General features: G+C 36.4%; 3 protein-coding genes across 3 annotated transcripts; 1 reads left to right on the top strand and 2 right to left on the bottom strand.

The window, feature by feature from the left end:
* Positions 1-3181: 3181 nt before the first annotated feature.
* Positions 3182-7728, bottom strand: LOC137709783 (protein CYCLOPS-like). The gene is made up of 11 exons (XM_068448767.1): positions 7417-7728; positions 7144-7193; positions 6836-6976; positions 6669-6717; positions 6534-6586; positions 5695-6371; positions 5208-5251; positions 5053-5101; positions 4697-4745; positions 4047-4175; positions 3182-3590 (listed from the first exon to the last, which is right to left on the bottom strand). Exons 1-11 carry the CDS (start codon positions 7726-7728, stop codon positions 3467-3469), a joined length of 1677 nt encoding a protein of 558 aa, XP_068304868.1. The 3' UTR covers positions 3182-3466.
* Positions 7729-9424: 1696 nt separating this feature from the next.
* On the bottom strand, positions 9425-11598 carry LOC137711058 (protein BUD31 homolog 1-like). The gene is made up of 4 exons (XM_068450261.1): positions 11457-11598; positions 10789-10889; positions 10492-10679; positions 9425-9871 (listed from the first exon to the last, which is right to left on the bottom strand). The coding sequence occupies exons 2-4, from the start codon at positions 10880-10882 to the stop codon at positions 9716-9718; spliced, it is 438 nt and encodes a 145-aa protein (XP_068306362.1). The 5' UTR covers positions 10883-10889; positions 11457-11598; the 3' UTR covers positions 9425-9715.
* A 531-nt stretch (positions 11599-12129) lies between these two features.
* On the top strand, positions 12130-19069 carry LOC137711057 (RINT1-like protein MAG2L). Its single transcript, XM_068450260.1, has 5 exons — positions 12130-12698; positions 12779-12877; positions 13972-14081; positions 14213-16073; positions 18367-19069. Exons 1-4 carry the CDS (start codon positions 12404-12406, stop codon positions 16061-16063), a joined length of 2355 nt encoding a protein of 784 aa, XP_068306361.1. The 5' UTR covers positions 12130-12403; the 3' UTR covers positions 16064-16073; positions 18367-19069.
* The last annotated feature ends 135 nt before the right edge of the window (positions 19070-19204 follow it).

The following is a 19204-nucleotide window of genomic DNA, read 5'->3' as shown; positions in this document are numbered from 1 at the left end:
AGTCATGATCTTACACACGAAAAGTTTACATGCTGAATACCAAGTAATTTTTTTTCCAAACCTATTTCTTGTAGGATATGCATATGTCAGATTTTCTATTCTTACAGAGTTCGACTAAACTACATTTCTAAATATCACCGATAGATTTGGACATGCAAAACTTAATGTTAGTGGACAATGATAAGACTTTTACCACCTGCAAAAGTAGGGATAAAAATACTTAAAAATACTTGCAAGAGAACAATGTAGTTGTAGTATAAACGGCTCAAGCAAGGTTGTTTCCACAGGGATTGATTGAATAATTTGTATTTAAACTAATTCTTAGTTAACTATTTAAAACAAAGTTTCGAAAATGTTGATTTTATGACCTAGAATATTAAAAACGAATTTTAAATTAAAACAATTAAAGAAAACCAATTTGAAAGGGAACAATCTTAGAAAATAATGATAAAAGGACACTAGGGTTCCGCCATCACCTTAACAATCTTATGTAGATTTACCAATTACTTATTAATTACATGTGCAACTTTGAAGGTTAGGTTTTCCTAATGCATATTCTACTCGTGGTATTCAAGTTAGAATGTATATCAAACATGTAATCCGTCTGTGGTATTCAGATTAAATATAAACTTGCATAACTCATTACGTTTTGTGAAAACCCTTTGAAAAACCACGCAACCCCTAAGGTATTCACCCTAGGTGAAATTACAACTATCAATCACAAGAAGCAATACTCAATCCCTTGGTGGTATTTCGACCGAATGCATCCGATTACTTATCTAAACATCATAATGGTCGTGAATCATTAAGACACAAAGACAGTTTAAACACAGTGATTAATAATTCAAAGTATGCATGCATAATATCATAATTAATTAAATAAAAGCTACATATTCATACTATGACTCAAGGCATCACCCTACCAAACGAAAATTAGTTACTTAAACCATAAAACAAAAGGAATTTGATTGAAATAGAAAAAGAATAGAAAACACCTTGAAATACAAATCGTCAAAGCCTAACTAAGTTCTCCAAATTGATGCATTCCCTTTCCTAATGGCTAAATAGCTTTATTTATACTACTACAAAACAAAATTCTTACTACAAAAGGTCTTCTAAAAACTAGGAAACATAATAGAATAAGATAATTAGGAAATAAAAGGTTTCCTATTTGAACTGAAATTTGGACTTCTAAAAAAATCAAACTTTTGACCCACCAAATTAACTTCGATTTCATCCCAAAAGGTCTCTTATTAAAGCTTAAGACGTCCCCAACAAATCCTCAGAAGGAGTCTTCCTCAAAATATGTCATCTTGACCTCAAAAATATCCAAAATGTTCAGAAATGTCAATCTGGAAAAGCTGCGCGCTGGGCCTTCTTTTCATCACCACGGTCAAACAGCTTGGTAGAAAAATCTGGAATTTTGATACAATCATCTTGAAAGATTGACGAACATTCTCCAATTAGAATCAATCCAAAATTCATCCGTTTGGTCACTTTTTGCTCCAGAGGAAGTCAAATATCCTACATTGATTATACCAAAATAAACAATAAATTATAACTAAGAATAAGATAAAATATATGATATAATATGGACTCATCGGACAACAAAGAAAATAAGTTTAAAAGGAATAAATCTAGAGATCTCAAAGAAAATGAGTATAGTAGGAATAGATTCAGGGACTCACCTTGAAGCAACTTAGGTTCTTGAGAGAAATGCCGAAAATTTGAAGACAAAGCAACTAAGGAGTTTTGAAAATCAATTCCTGGCTGTAGAGATCAAATTATGTTAAAAAAAAAAAAAACACGATATTATGAGATTAAGTTTATCTATACTATTACTAAGAGAACCCTTCTTGTCAACTTTTTGTCACTTTTTTTTTTTCTAATTTTTCCCTCACAATGCTTACATAAGGAGGGCAAAATAGTAATTTTGTATCTTTTGATAAAATGACAATCATATCCCTATTTTTTCTATTTTACCCTCACTTTTTATATACAATATTTACATAAGGAGGACAAAACAGTAATTATGTAATATTAAGATAAAATATGCACTTGCCCCTTTTTTTTCTATTTTGCCGTCACTTTTGATACATAATACTTATATAAGGAGGACAAAATAGTAATTTCGTATCTTTCGATAAAATGACAATCATCTCTATTTTTTCCTATTTTATCCTCACTTTTGATACATAATATTTACATAAGGAGGACAAAACAGTAATTATATAATATTAAGATAAAATATGCACTTATTAAGAGAAATTGTCCCACTATCATTTTTTCACTCTTTTTTAAATTTTAAAAACTAATCACACTCTTTAATAGCCAAAGGTCACTCCATGCACGTACCATTAATTGCCACCCACCTCTCTCTCTCTCTCTCTCTCTCTCTCTCTCTCTCTATCTCTCTCTCTCTCTATATATATATATTTGCACACCAAGTTTCTTTTTTGTATCCAAAATGTCCAATTTTCTCTCTTTTTTTTAAAGAAATTACTAATTTATTCTTTTGTTTCCTTGCAAATAATAGGATAATCTACACTTAATTAAATTGTTTGAAATCGAGACGGAGTAGTTTTAACTTTGAAGAGGAAGATCATATCTACCAAGACAATTTTCTACTTGCAATCCACTAGTTCTCTATTTTACCCCTTGGCGTTTGGTGTTCCCTCTTTTCATTTTTTTTTTTTTTTTTTTTTTATTTTTTTTCCAGAAAACCAAATCATATGGTAAGTCTTGCATGCATTTCTCGAGAAATTTCGTATCTTACATCAGATTTTCACTAATTTAACTTACTAATATAGGATTATGGAGTTTATAAAGTTTCTTCGTTGACTTTTTATGGTTTAAAAGTGGCTTCGATGAAATCAACTCAAGCACCCAATTAGACAAATGCCACGAAGAACTAGAAGGATTCTAAGTTATTAAAAGCTTGTGTACTACACGTGATGATTCTCAGTTTCAACTCACATAAATGACGAGAATAATTTAACATTTATATTAAATTCGATACTTAGTTGTAATTAGGTCATTGTGGCTTGGCCTAAAGCCACCTCGCCTTATCAGAATATCATTGTATAAGACGAAGTAACCTCCATTTGCCGTTGCCCAAATTATTTCATGCGGTATACATTTCAAATTGACCTTCGCACCTAATGCGACGTATCATGGAAGAAAAATTGAAACACAAGCAGCTTGGTCTTCCTTACTCTAGAATTTCCAAAGCTACGAATAAGCTTTACCGTTTTACCTGACCTTAGTTATATAAAAAGGGCAACCCTAAGCTAACAAGACTCCTCGCTTTGTGAGAGTCGGGAGGAACGTCTAAGTAGCTTAGTTATATATATAAATTTACTGTGCATCAAGCATTGACATTTGTCTGCTTGCTTTGTCTTCCTCATTGAACCTGTATAAATTCTCAAGATCCTGAAGTCAACTGCAAACCAGAAGTTGATGAGTTTCAAACATTGCCAGTTTCTGAAAGGACTCTCTCTATCTCCTCCACGAGCCGTTCTTTTTCATCCATTAGATCTTCATTTTGCTTCTGCAGCTCCTCTATCTGCTTAGTCTGCTCAGAATCCTTCCTGAAACAATGTAACACTTAGATAATCAATGAAGTTTCAGATAGAACACGAAGGCGTGTTTCTAGCAGTCAAACCAAAAGCTTTCGTGCTCCCAAAAAGACCCTGTCAGTTGATTTGATCTAACTGGCAATACTTTCCAAAGACTTTGCTCGACAATTTACTAGTTCTAGCACTTAACCGACAGACTTAACTAAGTTTCGGACGAACGAAACCTATTAACAGAAGTTAGTTAGAAGCTCTAACGCACAGCAAGTTTCTGAACCATAAAAATCTTGATTAATACAACTAGAAAGTTTATGTCATTTAGCAAACAACTGCACCATTCCATCTTAGATACGGATATTCAACGGTTGTATGCATAATGTGACTTGAGTGAAAGAGCAAATAAGTTGCTTCGTACGCGGAAACATCAAAGTAGAAAATTCTGAGGAAATGAAAGCTAATCTGTTTCGTTACCTATTCATGAAGGACAAGTTCAGTTTGAGTGATCGCACTTCCTTTTCAAGATTTTCGCACCGCTTCAAGACAGATTGCATATCAGATGGAATTACTGGAGTTGAGTTCCTTCCCTTTGCCTCCGCCATTCTACATCGACAAGAAACTTAACGTAAATATAACCTTCTCATCTCTAAAACACAAGTAGCACTTTCTAGATAATTTCCATTGCTTCATGTTGCCTACAAAGATATGTTCTGGCATCACTTGAACCAGCTCACTGATTTTAACATAAAATCCTCCCCAACTTCTCCTCCTAGAATTCCTAACAAAAGTTACAATCTTCAATACGAAAAGTTCACTCTTCAATGCGATCAATTTGATGTCAGACAGTATGTGAGATAAGTATGCTCGTGTTTTTTCCGCTATCGTATCTTATGTGAACCCGTGTGCTTAAAATCAACCCATTTATCCTTAACTCATATATGAGCATCCAAATTTGAAAAAAAAAAACCGGAATCAAGATTCAACGGATAGCCAATTAACTAAATCTGCTCCCATTTGTTAACAAAAATATGGAAATAAAGAAAAGAAAATCTAAATTTCGAAGAAGAGAAGTTCTTTCGGGGGAAGACAATACTATCCCCCATTGTGGGTATTGCTGTACTTACTTCCGTGACCTCTCCACCCTGCGTTTTTTTGTTGCATCCTCCTTGTCCACTGCATAACATTTTGTTTTGGTTAGAGAGAATACCATGAGGGGAAAAAAATGTCAGGTTAGTCCAAAGGCTTCCTAGTTCACCTCGAACATAAGAACCTTCCGTTGTATGTGTTGCACATCATAAGTAAAGAGTTTGGTTTTTCTTGTCCCATCAACTAGAGTACATTCCATTCTAAAATCTCATAAAGTTCAATTCATAAGTATGCTTTAAGAACCAAGAACATTCTGGTTTAATTTATTCATAGAGGTAACATTGACACGAAATCCTTAACTCATTATGATGAAGTTTTAGTCATAATTGGATACCTGAAACAGCTGATGTCACTGATCCGTAGCGGTCTAAACGTTTCCCACTCTGTGAAATATGCCAAGTTAAAGAACAAAGAAAAATGAAACTTGGTAAATGTTTTAGATGTTTTCATAATAACATGCTGTACTCAATGTCCAAGAGTAGAGTATACCTTTTGATCATCTTTCAAATTGCCAATTATCCGTTCTCTGACATCTGTAGTTCCACGACAAGATATATAATTTAGTTACATGAAACGCTCACAGATGCTTACCAGAATTAACTTTTTATTATTAGTGCTAATATGTCTTCATAAACATTTTTAATCACAAGCGGAGAAAGAAAGGTGTGCATCTGAAACATCTGCACAGGCATACAGTTACATTTTGTGCTGATAGTCTTTTAATTTTGTACAAATTTTCATTTACTCTGGTAAATGGAAACAAAAAGATAATTCCGATCATAGTTCTTTCACAATTTTAAGATGTATCATGATGGTAATTATGTATCTTGGGCTAATCGATTTATTTTGTATGTTGGTTCTCTGTCATCGAAACTTGCATAAGATAACTCAAGGGCTTCTAAAAGCTAAAGGGTCACCGATATGAGTCTGCAATACAATTTTCATAAGAAGGAAACAGTGACTTAAAAAGGATCACCTTTGGATCTAGAGCTTTCAGCTCGTTTGATTGAACTTTCACAAATGCTCAGGGTTTGACCTGAATTGCTGGGACCGTCACATGCATCAAAACCAGATGAAACTACTGGTGCAGCAGCAGATGATTCACTTTGGGAACGTTCTTGAGAAGTCCTGCTTACGGGATTTGGGTTTGTGATATTTACAAAACCTTCCATCTGAAGATCCAGTGAACCTTCAACGTTTTGTGTAATTCTATGACCATTAACTTGGATAGTGGATACTTCCTGAAATGTTCCAGCTGCCATATCATGAAGTTGATCCCTTTCCCCTTGATCAAAACCGGTGTTGAAAATAACTTCTTGAACAGAGAAACGTCCATTGGATCTATCATCATCCACACTTTGTTTCTCGATCTGATTGCTAAGCTTTTTGCGCTCCAAGGTACCCTTTAGCATGGTCACCACAGATGAAACTTTATCCATTTCACTCATTAGTGGGGTGTTGAAAGTGGACGATGATGAATTGGATGGAGAAATGAAGGTCGCCAATTGGTTGCTGACCTCACAAATAGGAGGGTCATTGAAACCATTTGAAAACACAAAATCCTGATTTGCTAGATTGCTATTCCCTGAAGCAGTCTGCATGACTTCCAGACCTGCTGGCATTTGAGCGTTTTGCATAGCGACATACCTCCTCCTGTATTTTAATATATACTCATTGAATGAAATGAGATGATGACATGTGCCCTCCGTACAAGTAGATAAGAAAAAATAAATGAACTAAATTAAGGACTGCATCAACAGGAAGTTTAACAGAAATTCTGCGGTTATTATCTATAAACAAGTGTATAAAAATTACCGCAATTCAGAGGATCGGCTTCTTGTCATTGGTTGAGAACTGTGAAACCAGGCCTGCATTGATAGGAAAATATCAGATACATACAAGATGAAGCTTCCTTGAAATGAATCCTGAAAGGAATCAATATTAACATGCCTTAGCCAAGTATAACTCGCTAGCTTGTATCCCTCGTTCAACACCATGCCTGAAAAAATTGAGACCAAATTAAATCAATGTAACTATCTTAGAAAATTGTTATCGTCACCGTGTGAAGAAATTCGTATATGCTACAAGGCAGCTTATTAGAAGGGAGCAGTAGCCACCTGATTGAACTTTGATTGTTGTCACCCGAGATTTCATCAGGCATTGTATTAATTGGTGGATACAAACAATCGTTGCTTCTTTTCTTTTGAAGTATACCGACATGTTGCTGACCCGGCAAGCTAGCTATTTCAGTAGAAATCCTGTGATGCACAAAGCAATTATGAGCTTATAACAAGAAAGCAAAGAAGATCAAAGATCCGGAAGTCTGAAGGTAAAAAAAACACAACGCAGTCTGGAAAATAACAATGTTTTTAAGGCGTAGCACATGATTTCCATTTAAGGGTTGCTCGAACTGCAGACTACTTACATCCGTGATCTGGTACGATGTGCAATGCTTGACGAATTATAGCAATTGGTCTGGAAAAAGTTACATGTCAATCAAACAAAAAAGACGATCAGGAAAGGGACAGAGCACCGAACCCACAAGTCCATATATCATCCAGCTTCTAATGGATTTTGTGTATCTTATGTGAAACAATTAACTGACTCAAACCTAGATGGATGTTCTATTGGACATTCAACGAATGATCAAACTTTCAAAGAGAAAAACAAGTAAATGAGTATGTAGGATAAGGATAACACGGCTGCTTGCCTCTCCATTTGTGAGCCAGCTTTTGAAGAGTTCCTCGCTATCAGTACGAAAGTTTTGAGACAAATTCTTAAAACCAAGCATCTCCATGGTTGGTAGAGGCATTGCAACTGGGCTCTCCATATGAGATCTCAGGATCAACTCCTCACTTGTATTCCTATAGAAGTCCGAAAGCCTTCTTCCTTCCATCTCCTGCCCCTCACTTCTTGGAATCGCCAATGCGTTTATCAACTTCTGCCGACTGCTTTCTGGTTTCACAAGAGAATCATTCACTGAGCTTCCCTTAATCCCTTCATTGACCATACTAAAAAACACTTCCCACAAACAAAAAAATAGAAGCCACCCGAATAGGGTCAACTCTTATATATACCTGTGAGCGAGCTATAATCGATCTATGTACTCAAGCAGATGATGCTCTTCTGATCCCTCTTAAACCAGCTACTTACGCGAGACGACTTTGAACCAAGTTGACACAGCAACTGTTTCTGTCTCTGCAGTCTCAAGTCTGAACTGATCAACACTACCACCATCTGGGCAAGACTTCAAACATTAAAACCAACCAGTATACGACAAAGAAGAGGTCTTAAGTACCAAGATTATAGTTTCATATGTCAGTGTTACGCGTATTTAGTTTTCCTTTGAACCATTTTACAAGCATATGCTGGTCTGCGGTCATCAAAACAAGATTATTATAAACAAAAACTGCCGTATCGTTGATTTCGGGCTATCTAAAGATTCCCTACACCAAACATTGTCTCGTCTTTGTCACGAAACTTTCATTCTTGCAGCAGTAAATTACTTCCATTCTTCAACGGTCTGTCAAACGCAGGCAGATTAAAAAATGAATCAAACCTTATTAAGTTCAATGTAACCCGGTAAGATATGCAAGAGGCCTGTAGCTCAAGAGGTTAAGAGCGTTTATTCCTGTTCCCGAGGTTTGTGTTCGGCTTTCATCACACCAATTTGCTTAGGGTAGAAACAGCTAAGCAATGATGGCAGCAAGAAATGGACTTGCTTGATTATGTTTATTTAAAAAGGGTAGCCGTTGGGAGGGCGTTGTATTAGTGTTGGGGAGGTACCATCTGACTCGTGGACTTTATATAATATGGTAAATTGGTAATGGTCGATTCAGAAATTTAATATCCACCAAGTGGGAATTTTTTATAGGACTATAAAAATCATAGGCTCCAAACACAAGCCAATTTAATTTTGTTTTTGCTAATCAATTTGAAGGCTTAAGACGTAGGAGGATTATTTTTTGGATCACTTTGATTCTGGTCTCTAATCAACCTAATTGTTATATTGAAATTTTGTTTGTTTAAATATTTTGATTGGGGTCCTTAACATCATTTAACGGGAGGACGATCGTGGTAAGTTCCACAATAGGTCTGACATAACTAAGTATCAAACTAAACATAAATATTGTACGTTATTGTCACCCATGTGAGTCGAAAATGAGATATCTCACTTACAAATAAAACGAAATACCACTAGACAATAATACTAGTTGTTTAACTCACAATTTTTTTTTCTTTTTCTTTAGACAAACTATAAAATAATTATGATAAAATCTTCTAAATTACAGGATGAAAAATTAGAACTAGAATAAAGAGAGTGAAACACACTGCTCACGAAAATTAAAGGAAAGAACAGATGCATTTAGGGAGGACCCAAATTGGATGTCAAAGTCGCCTATAAACTAACCCTGCTTCAACAAGGATGTTCTTACCCATCATATCCACTCAGATTACAACACGTACACAATATTTATAGGATTTTGCAATGAATCTTCAGAATTCCGATTTTACTGTACTCATCGACTCAATCTGTTTGGGTAGCTACAGCTTGGAACTCAAAAGACTGGGCAATACATCGATTTGGTTGCTACAAGCCACACTCTAAAATCAGCAAATTCCAGTGAGCATTCGAAACATAACAATTCTTGTGTATAATATAACGAGAGAAGTTTTTTCATCAAGCGTTTAAGCAATTACCATCCTTTCTAAAACAAAATGACACGCTGCAAGTGCAATACGAATTAGAATCATTCATCGATACAAAGTTTCACTAAAACTCCAAAGTCTTTCAGATTTCAAGGTGCAGTTAGTCGAAAACACAATTAACTGTTGTTCAGATCAAAGAAACACATACTACTAACACCATTTACAAAGGGACGGCCCAGATTAATTAAGATCAGCTGAAAGTTACAAATTCCGAACAATCCACGGTACCAAGGATAATGTGGTTCAACATCCTCACTAGTAATACAATTTGAACGACATACCACTAATCAATCTCCACTGGCACAGCCCCTACAGCCACAATGCACACACTCTATAACCTTCTCCTCCCTCAGATGCTTGGGCACTCGGCAAACACATGTGGTGGCAAAGTTATGATCCCGAGGCTGCATGCATCTTAAACAACAGAGGCGTTCGTATCCAGGCTGCAATTCAAACACAAGCCTTATGTCATGATTTGTCATCACAGTTGACTTATACTAATATAGTAATTCATAAATATTAAATGTGGATAAAAGGACGCAATGTACATGAATTTGCTATATATTCCTTAACATTTTTGGTATCCTAATTAAAGTACAGAAGTTCGTTTTTAACTTACTAATGCAGCTGACAATGCAAAATCCAATACATATTCCTTTACCTTCATCGTCAGCATATCCATGTCATACTAACCATGTCCTATGTCTATGTATTCCAATACATATAACTTGACCTTCATGGTGGGCATATCCATGTCATACTACCCATGTCCTATATCTATGTATTTCCCCCTGAATTGGCTAATTTTCTAGCAATGCTAAGTTTACTCCAATTTTCTTATAATAAATATTCATGCTTATGTTCTTTCAACTTTATTTACAGGTGTTTCATGATTAAAAGGGCGACCCCAAGCCAACAAGGCTCTCCGCTTCCAATTCAAAACTAGGCAACTTATTTCCAAGTTCGATATACCATGCAGTCAACTTCATACACATATAAACCAGACAAAGGAAAGAAAACGCCAACTAATAGCAAATAAGGGTAGAAGAGATCTGAGACAAACCTTTTTCCATTTTGCAATTAGATTGCGGTCAGCATAGCCTTGGTCCAGGCAGAACTCATATAGTTCCTTGGATATTTCCTTTCTTCGAATGTAAAGGTCGAAAATATAGCGGCTCTTTTGATGTGCAATTTTGAAAATAGGCCATAAGGTCTCACATTTTCTCTTACCATCATGAGTATCATTCTCCGCTGTCCAAAAGATAAAGGAAACATTCATCAGTGTACTTTTGAATTCTTATACGCATCGATTTTTAAAAGTTCAATGAACAATGTAATAAAAACACGGAAAAAATTAAACCTTCTCTCATCTTAGCTTGTAGCTCACGAAGAGTAGGCTCAATCAGTTCCCATCCTTCTGGGTATTTGACTCGGTTAGTCTTTACCTTTGGCATTTTCTACCTGTCGTCCGTGGCAACATATAAGCTAAAAAACTCAATCCGCAGCAGCAATAGAATCAACAAGAAAAGAAGTCGTTTCCAGGAATATATTAATTAGCGAAAATCACAAATGATGAGCACCAAGCCCGAACCCAGGATTTGAAACTGGATTGGGCTGAACTTTTAAGCCAATTTTCCTAAGTCATAAGTTCCTCTCTAAATTTGGGCATAGTCTAATTTGTTTTTATGGAATTTCCCCACAAAATGATAAGCTAACAACAATACAATTATACAAAATCAACTAAAATTCAAAGACAATACAATTATACAAAATCAACTAAAATTCAAAGACCAACATCTGGAGCTCCAATCCAATCCCAAAATTCAACTAAACTAAAATCAGAAATTGGACATCAATTCAATAATCCCTAAATCCCTAGATTAGACATCCAATTAAAAAAACCCTAATTCCTAAATCCGTAAATCAGAATTTAGAAACAGTAATCAGAAGAAATTAGCCTGGAATAAGTAGAAGACTTGAACAAGAAGAAGAAGCGAGAAATGGGCTTATCGATGAAGAAGGACTTACGGCTGAGGAAGGAGGAGCAGTGGAGCGGCTGCAATGCGGAGGAGGAAACACGTTGTCGGATTAAAATGGGCTTTCGCTTTTTTCTTTTTTTTTGTCAAATGTCAGATTACAGAGCCGACAGTGTTCGAATAAAAGACAACACTCATGTAAATTGGTATAAAAAGTGCTTTTAGATATTTTAAAATTATAACCAAACGAGTTATAAGTAATTTATATTTTACTTAAAATCACATCATATAACTTGTCAAACTAAACTCGTGCGTCTCATACTGTGCACATACAAGTGCATGTATACTTTTTTTTCTTAAAAAGAGAATAAATGGTGGTAAGTTACAGTTATTCACCTTTTTCGAGGACCAGAAAGACTCACAGACATATTTCAGCCTCTTTTGATTAGAAGTCTGGCTTTCACATCAGCAGTGGGTTTCGAATAATCTTCAATTTTTAGTTTTGAATGAAGCCTTACAATCCGTGCTTTATCGCTTAACTATCAGCTCGTAGTTAAATGTATGAGTACTGAACATATACCTCCCACAAGTCTTCTTGTAAGTCACATAAATAATACGAATGTGTAAAGTACTTTTTAGCCAGTATAAGATATCAACCATCCTCATATATCATGTACCATAATACAGATGCACGTTTTGTACAAGCAAAGATACAATATATTATGCAGATTACAGATGCATTTTTAAGTTTCAAAAGCACTTTCTGCAAAAGCACCGTCATAATACTGTACTAGTTTCATTGTTCCAAAACCCCAGCGTACAACTCTCCTCCCGCCGGTCCAAACATCCACGGCGGGCGAAGTTGTTCCCCCTCTCTCGCTTCCCTCTCCCTTTCTTTCTTCTATCTCTGCAACCTGCCGAACCATAACCAGAACCAGAACCAGAACCAAACGCGACCTTTCCATCTTCCCGATCGGCCGATTCGATTCCCAATCTCAGATGGAAGCTACTCCTTCCTCCACTCTCTCTCTGCCCAAACCCATCGACATCTCCTCTGACCAATTGAGGTTTTTGAACCACCATTTCCCAGCCCAGGAAGATGTTCTTCACAAAGCTCCTCCTCTTTTGGCAGCGCTTCGCTCTCAATACTCTGATTTGAATTCTCATCTCCAAGCGCTCCAAACAACTCTCACCCAACGCACCGTGTCCTGGATTCGCCTCTCGTCATTGGCGAAAACCGCCCTCCACAATCTTCACATCAGTCTTCAGAATCTCAGCCTCCTCACTTCCCAGTGTACGTGCATTCTTTTATCTCCATCTGGGTTTTCGAAATTTGGGTCCTTTAACTCATCTCCTCTTTTGGGGGCATTGCAGGTGGGAGTGGCTTGAAGAAGCTGCAGCGAGTTTTGTATACGGAACTGCCTCAGCTTGCTAGGGAAGTGTTGCGAATTGAGACCATTCGCAGTTATCTTGGTGAGTTAGGGAGTGACCGTTTTGTAATGCATTCTTCAATTTCAGATATTTGTGTAATTTAGTGTATACGATTCGCCATTGAAGCCTTGCAGTTCTCAATAACTCAGTGCCACTTTATTGAATTAACTCAACCATTGTTTAAAAGCTGTCGATTCTGAATTCCTCACATTCATGTTCTGTTCTTTTAAACTATGTAATTTTGTTGAGTACACTTTGACAAAGCGATGCCAAAAAGACAGTATAGTAGATTTATAATGCCAAATGTACCACATAATACATATGATTCTTATGTTAATTGCACAAGGTGGCTGCAAATGTGTAGCTCATCCATGTAACTCCCTTCAAACCTGCCCTTATTTTTACGAGTTTCGCTATACTATTTACTACTTTTTGGGCTCAAAATGCTTAGCATTCATAGATTACACGTAGGACGTATAATGCATAAGATGTCCCTGCCAAATTTCATCCGGTAGCCTAACCACAAAAACTTTTCACCTTTCTATTGCAAAGAGTGAAGCAGTAAACTGTGTGATTGTTTTATAATACTGTAGTCTTTGATATCTACATTGTACAGAAGATATTATTTCTCGAAAGCAGTTTACCATGTTACCACGTTATGCATTAGGTACCATATTATATATTGCTAGCATTTGCTTTATACACATTACTCCAAATATCTAGGTACATCCGACACATCTTTGAATTACAAAATATTTACAAACCTTGTTAGATTAATTTTTGTAACTCGAATACATTGTTGTGTTTTATGGTGGAAAAGTTATCGAGTAAATCCCATATCTCATTTGTAACAAGGCTGAAATTGTTATTGAATGTGTGTTTCCTTCAAAATGCTTGTGATAGTGAGCTCCCAAATCCGAAATTGTGATGCTGCTGCAGTATTTTCACATCACATTTTCCATTTTCTCTTTTGTATCTTTTTTAATTTTTTTTTTTATATTTATAATTTATAATTTATTTTCTCTTGATATCCAAACGTCTTATATTTCACTGCTGGATGTGACATGCATTTCATTCTTGATATTGCTTTCAGTGATGTAGAAGTCTCAAGCTAAACTACCCTCTTAATATTTCAGAGACTACTCTACAGTTAGAAGCTCGGGTTGGAGATCTAGAAGATGCAGTTTTCTGTTTTGTGAATTTCCGTGGTGGAAAAATGTTCTCTGGAATGCTTTCAAATTCATCTGTATCGACTGAAACAATTTTTTCATTTCTTCTTCTTTTTTTTTTCTTTTTTTTTTTTTTTTTTAAATGCAGAGTTGAATGGTAGATTAATTGACAAGGGTCAGTTGATCATACCGTATCTTATGAATGCAGGATGCTGGAACAAAGCACGAAAAGTTGCTTCAAGCCATAAAAGCATTGAATGATTTGGAAGTGTTGGTTGATGTTATGAAACTTCGACCACAGTGGCATCATCTTTTGACATCTGTTGATGGGAGGGTGGATAAAACTTTGGCTATTCTTCGTCCACAAGTTTTTGCTGATCACAGATCTCTTCTTGCTTCTCTGGGATGGCCGCCAAAACTTTCAACATCACAAATAGAAAGTGAGAAAATCTCAGGTCTCCCAAACCCATTAGTTTTAATGCAGGGGGAAAAAAGAAAGAGTTATTCGAATAGCTTTTTAGCTCTCTGTGCTTTACAGCATCTACAAACAAGGCGTGAAAAACGACAGCTCAATCTCTTAGGACAAGAGGTGTGCATGATACAGCTTTGGGCTATTGATGAATTGGTATCTCCTATTGCCTCACGGTTGGAATACCACTTTTCCAAGTGGATTGACCAGCCTGAACTTATATTTGCTCTTGCACACAAAACTACAAGGGGTTTTATTGCAGGAGTTGATGATGTGTTGCAGCCTCTGATTGATAAAGCAAGATTGGTAAACTATAGTGCTAAAGAAGCTTGGGTTGTTGCCATGGTACAACTGCTCTCTGAATTTTTGGCAAAAAGAATTTTTACAGATCTTGCAGAAAGATACACGGACAAACAAATGAAATCTGAAGTTATAGAATTATGGCTTCATCTGGTCGACCTTATAGTTTTATTTGATAAACAAATGCAGTCACTTGTAAGTTCAGACGTCACTCTGTTTCTGACAGAGTCAGAAAGGGTGGAGAGTCTTTCTGGAAGCATTTCAGCGTTGATGGTGTTTTGTAAAAGGCCGGATTGGCTGAAGATTTGGGGAAAGATAGAGTTTAAAAATGCCTGTAGGAAATTCAAAACAGATTTGAAATCTGAACGAGCTTGGTTAGTTGATGAAAAACATCAAGATGCCTTGCAATTGGATACGGAATTTGAGCAGTTTCTTCTTTCAACTAGAGAAGACTACAGAGCTCCGTTAATTGCAGAATCTGCCCTTAGAATCGCCTGGGAAATGGTTGAAAAATGCCAAACTATGCCTTCCACTTTAGCACGTATACAATTTGTTAGGTCAACTGCCGTCAGATTCCTCTGGTACTTTTTTAAAGTTTTGCTTCTACGGTGCAAGGAAACTGAAATTTATCCTGACAATCTTGATGATGATGCCTTAGTTAGACTATCTGGATCAGTTAATGCTGCCAAATATGTCGAATCCAAACTTCGACAGTGGAGTGATGATGTGAACTTATTGGAGATGAAAGTTGCTGAAAATGATACTAGTGACCGGGAGAAAGATGACAGTAACGAGATCAGTTTCTTCAGAGAAGAAATAAAAAGCTTGTCAGAGCTTGCAACTAACTGGTTGTTGGAGATCATTTCTGTTCTCCTTCGTCAGTTTGAAACTCTTTCATGGGAATATGTGCAAAAGGTGAAACATTATGACCAACAACTAGAAGGCTTGACTCCTGTGGAAGTATCAGCAGCCATGGATATAATTATATCAGTTGATTTCGTTGAACCGTTAGATGTTTTGAGAAGTCATCTCATGCTTTTGAGAATGCGTCTTAATCCCAAAGACTTCTTAGATCTGTGGAGAAGTGTTTCTGAGGGACTTGACCATTTCGTATCTTACAGTGGTATCGGATGTGGTATTCAACCTTTTGATAATAGGATCAAACACTTCGAAACGGATATGCAAGCATTGTTTTCTGTTTTCCAGCCTTTTTGTGTTCGGCCTGAAGCATTTTTTCCCCGTACTATAGAGACCATAAAGCTACTGAAAATGAACAAAGGGAGAAGGTGAAGCATTTCAGGTAATTTCTTAATTCTTAAAATGGTGACAAAATGGTGACAATGAAACAAATTTTGTGCATTTATCTGGAATTTTACATGTATCTTTTGATGAAAGTGGAATTAGCTTGAGGGTATGAAAAGCAAGAGAAACAAAGCGTGCAAGTTTTTCACAAAATAAGAAAATAAGAAAATAAGAAAATAAGTGAAAATAGCTTGAGTAACACATGCAAAAGCGTTTAAATTAGATACAATTTTCTTGTTACATCGAGGATCATTAGGATGCAAGTGTTAACAAGTTTTACTTTATTTACCTTTTTACCATAAGCCTTATCAAAATAAAGTAAGCAAAGTACAACATCATTGTTCAGGAGTGGACGAGTAGTTCACCAAATGAATAGTAAGTCTACCATCCACTAACTATACAGAAGTAACATAGCGACATTTCTCGATAAACTGTTGCTACCCAATAGTTGGGGCAAAAGGTCAATGTTTTATGGGGTGTACTGGCGTTAGCTTTCTGAGTTATTTGGATGAAACACAAAATGGTTTTAAGATTGCAGTGGTGCGGTGGTTGATGAGCTTTTGGATGAGGTCAGATTCTGGTCCTTGCTGTAGGCTTTTGATGTTTATAAAGTAACAAGTTCAAGGCCTTTCTCCTATTCTTTTAGATTGGAAGGCTGAAGAACCCTAGATATGTTGGAATTGGTTTTATTAGGGGTTGGATTTTGTTCTGGGAAGAAATTATTATATATCTATTACTTTTGAATTGGATTCCTGGTCAACTCTATCTTATTTTGTTTAGATGAGTACTAACATGCTTGTATTCATCAAAAAATATGAAGTTACCAACCTTTAGCGGAATAATGGAGTATGGGTAAAATACTTGTATATGCTACCTTCCCATAGCAACGCCCTCAATTAAGTTCCTATCTTCCTCTCTCACGAACAACCCATACTTAGGACATCAACCATTAACTTTTGTAGAAACAAAGACATGAATCCCTCTTGTTAGGACTCCATATAGAAGTCCAAACCTCTCTGATGTCCTCCCATAGCTCAGGCAGTCAGTGATTTACAACCTCCACCATCTGCAGAAACGTTTCCTAGCCAACAAGGCAACAGATAATCTAAACAGGCCATTGATGAAGAATAATGCATTTATTGGTATTCCATCAATGAAGAATCCCTGGAAAATCCTCAACAAAATGTCCTGACCGGCCCCCTAATTACTAGACCAACCTGCTATAATAATTCCATAAACACCTAGCGAAGATATGGCAAACAAATAAAGTAGCCCGAAAAGGAACTGCAGTGATCTTGAATAGGAATCCTACAGCGATAGATAGAGCCCCATAAAAATACCACTAGATCGATAAGGAGTTGATAGAGCTTTCCCTCTAGTTGACAATACTTCTTATCCACAAACTGTTTGAGATCTTCGACGACACATATTTCGATCAGTTCTCCACTTCCCAACAATCTTGAAAGCGCACCATTACAAATCCATATTCCCCACCCAGGCAACTTCCCGCTGTCACAATTTTAATATTCAAAACTTTTATTCCTAGCTTAAAAAAATCCCAGAGCGTTTAGTTTCAGAGCAAAGTCCATCTTGTGAAGAAGCATTGGAACTTGGATGGTTTGTAAATCTGTCATAACATCTACAGTTAATCACTATTGTCCTTTTATTCTGGAAATTCCTTAGCCTCTTTTCCTCATACTGATGGACAGGTTGACAAGACTGCCTTTTTAGATCTTAGAAACTTGTGTTGTGGTTTAAAGACTTCCTGTTGTAGAATAACAACATTGGAGTTTGCAGATGTTTGAAAAATTGAATTAATAGGGATAATGGGGCCTGATCTTGAAGAAACTGGTTGCTGCAATTGTGGAACAGATGCAGTTCACTCCAGAATTTTGGTATTGTTTGGTCGTTTATTTTGGGCTGAAGTGGTCGAAATTATATGCTTTAGGCTTCTATTGGAAGAAAACATCAAGGGTTGGGGCTGGTAAACAACTTGGGTTAATACTTATTTTTATTTTAATTATAATTAGGGACTGATTATTCTTTTTTTTTTTTTCATGAATAGAATATGAAATTGGTAATATATTTGATTATGAAGGTTTGCAAATGTATCAAATGTTCAAATTTCGATTGGCAATCATTATTTTTCAGAAGTCCTGGTCATGATAATCAGTTTGTTCTGCATCTTGGTTGTTGTCTTTTGTTATACTGTTTTGCTGGAAGTTGTTATTTTTGTTACTTCTTTTGTGATCGTATAAGCTGTCTCACTTTTTTCTGTTTAAATAAACTAGGTGTACCTTGGCCTAGTTGCCCATATACGAGTCCTTGGACCAGTGCAATGTGGGGAAACGGCAATATATCTGAAATTGGAGCAACCATAGTAGCATGTCCATGTTCCATGGTTCTCAACACTCTAGTAGTTGTTGGACCTTGCTAGCAACAGAGGAAGTCTTGCAGACCCTTTACAACAGTCGTCCATAAACCTCACTAGGCCCTAAATTCGAATAGTTGTAGGCTGCATCCTCCCTATCATTGAGGCACAACAGTAAACATGAATCCTGGTGGTGGCGTTTACGATGGTTATGCTGGTTTTCGCTGGAGCATGGTGTGGCGTGCTGCATAACATAATGGTTGGTTGCAATTACGGTATCATTTGAAGATTATTGACGGCATATTTTAACCCGGTTATCAAGCTCAAAAACCGAAACGCCTGAGGATGAGATATGTGTCGAAAGCTGTAAAAGGAGCAATACTCGCAATGTTTAAAGAAGATAGGTTTTTTGTGTGTTGTTGATTTTTAAAGATTTTCTTTTCTTTCTTTTTAGCCCAGTCTCGGCTGACTTCACTTAGTGGGATAACGCTTGCTTGTTGTTTGTCTATTTAACCACTCTTGGTTAGGACCAAAATGTATGGATTGTAGCAGTCACACTCTAAGAATACTGAATTCGAATGTGCCTTCGTGCTTCATTTACAGTCGATTTTTGTGAATATAGAGGATGTCATTTTATATTTTTCCTTTTTAGGACAAGACAATATGTTATTCTAAACTAATTCACGGGAAAGAGGATTCAAACTTTGGTGGCCAGCTAGCCTCCTAATCGTATGTGCAACTGATAACTCCTTTTTGGG

The sequence above is a fragment of the Pyrus communis genome, chromosome 12 (genome assembly GCF_963583255.1).
Source record: "Pyrus communis chromosome 12, drPyrComm1.1, whole genome shotgun sequence".
In the NCBI taxonomy this organism is placed as follows: domain Eukaryota; kingdom Viridiplantae; phylum Streptophyta; class Magnoliopsida; order Rosales; family Rosaceae; genus Pyrus; species Pyrus communis.
The sequence above is the reverse complement of the archived record's forward strand: the minus strand, read 5'-3'. Positions and strand labels throughout refer to the sequence as shown.

What these genes read in the sequence shown, in the direction of transcription:
- LOC137709783 (XM_068448767.1), bottom strand. Translation starts at nt 7,728, where the DNA reads ATGGTCAATGAAGGGATTAAGGGAAGCTCAGTGAATGATTCTCTTGTG. An exon ending in CATCGTACCAGATCACGGAT is followed by an intron (nt 6,977 to 7,143) that starts GTAAGTAGTCTG and finishes TGTGCATCACAG; the next exon opens with GATTTCTACTGAAATAGCTA. An exon ending in AGGGTGGAGAGGTCACGGAA is followed by an intron (nt 4,176 to 4,696) that starts GTAAGTACAGCA and finishes TTGTCGATGTAG; the next exon opens with AATGGCGGAGGCAAAGGGAA.
- LOC137711057 (XM_068450260.1), top strand. Translation starts at nt 12,404, where the DNA reads ATGGAAGCTACTCCTTCCTCCACTCTCTCTCTGCCCAAACCCATCGAC. An exon ending in GACCATTCGCAGTTATCTTG is followed by an intron (nt 12,878 to 13,971) that starts GTGAGTTAGGGA and finishes TTAATATTTCAG; the next exon opens with AGACTACTCTACAGTTAGAA. An exon ending in GAATGCTTTCAAATTCATCT is followed by an intron (nt 14,082 to 14,212) that starts GTATCGACTGAA and finishes TTATGAATGCAG; the next exon opens with GATGCTGGAACAAAGCACGA.
- LOC137711058 (XM_068450261.1), bottom strand. Translation starts at nt 10,882, where the DNA reads ATGCCAAAGGTAAAGACTAACCGAGTCAAATACCCAGAAGGATGGGAA. An exon ending in ACAAGCTAAGATGAGAGAAG is followed by an intron (nt 10,680 to 10,788) that starts GTTTAATTTTTT and finishes TCTTTTGGACAG; the next exon opens with CGGAGAATGATACTCATGAT. An exon ending in TAATTGCAAAATGGAAAAAG is followed by an intron (nt 9,872 to 10,491) that starts GTTTGTCTCAGA and finishes TTTGAATTGCAG; the next exon opens with CCTGGATACGAACGCCTCTG.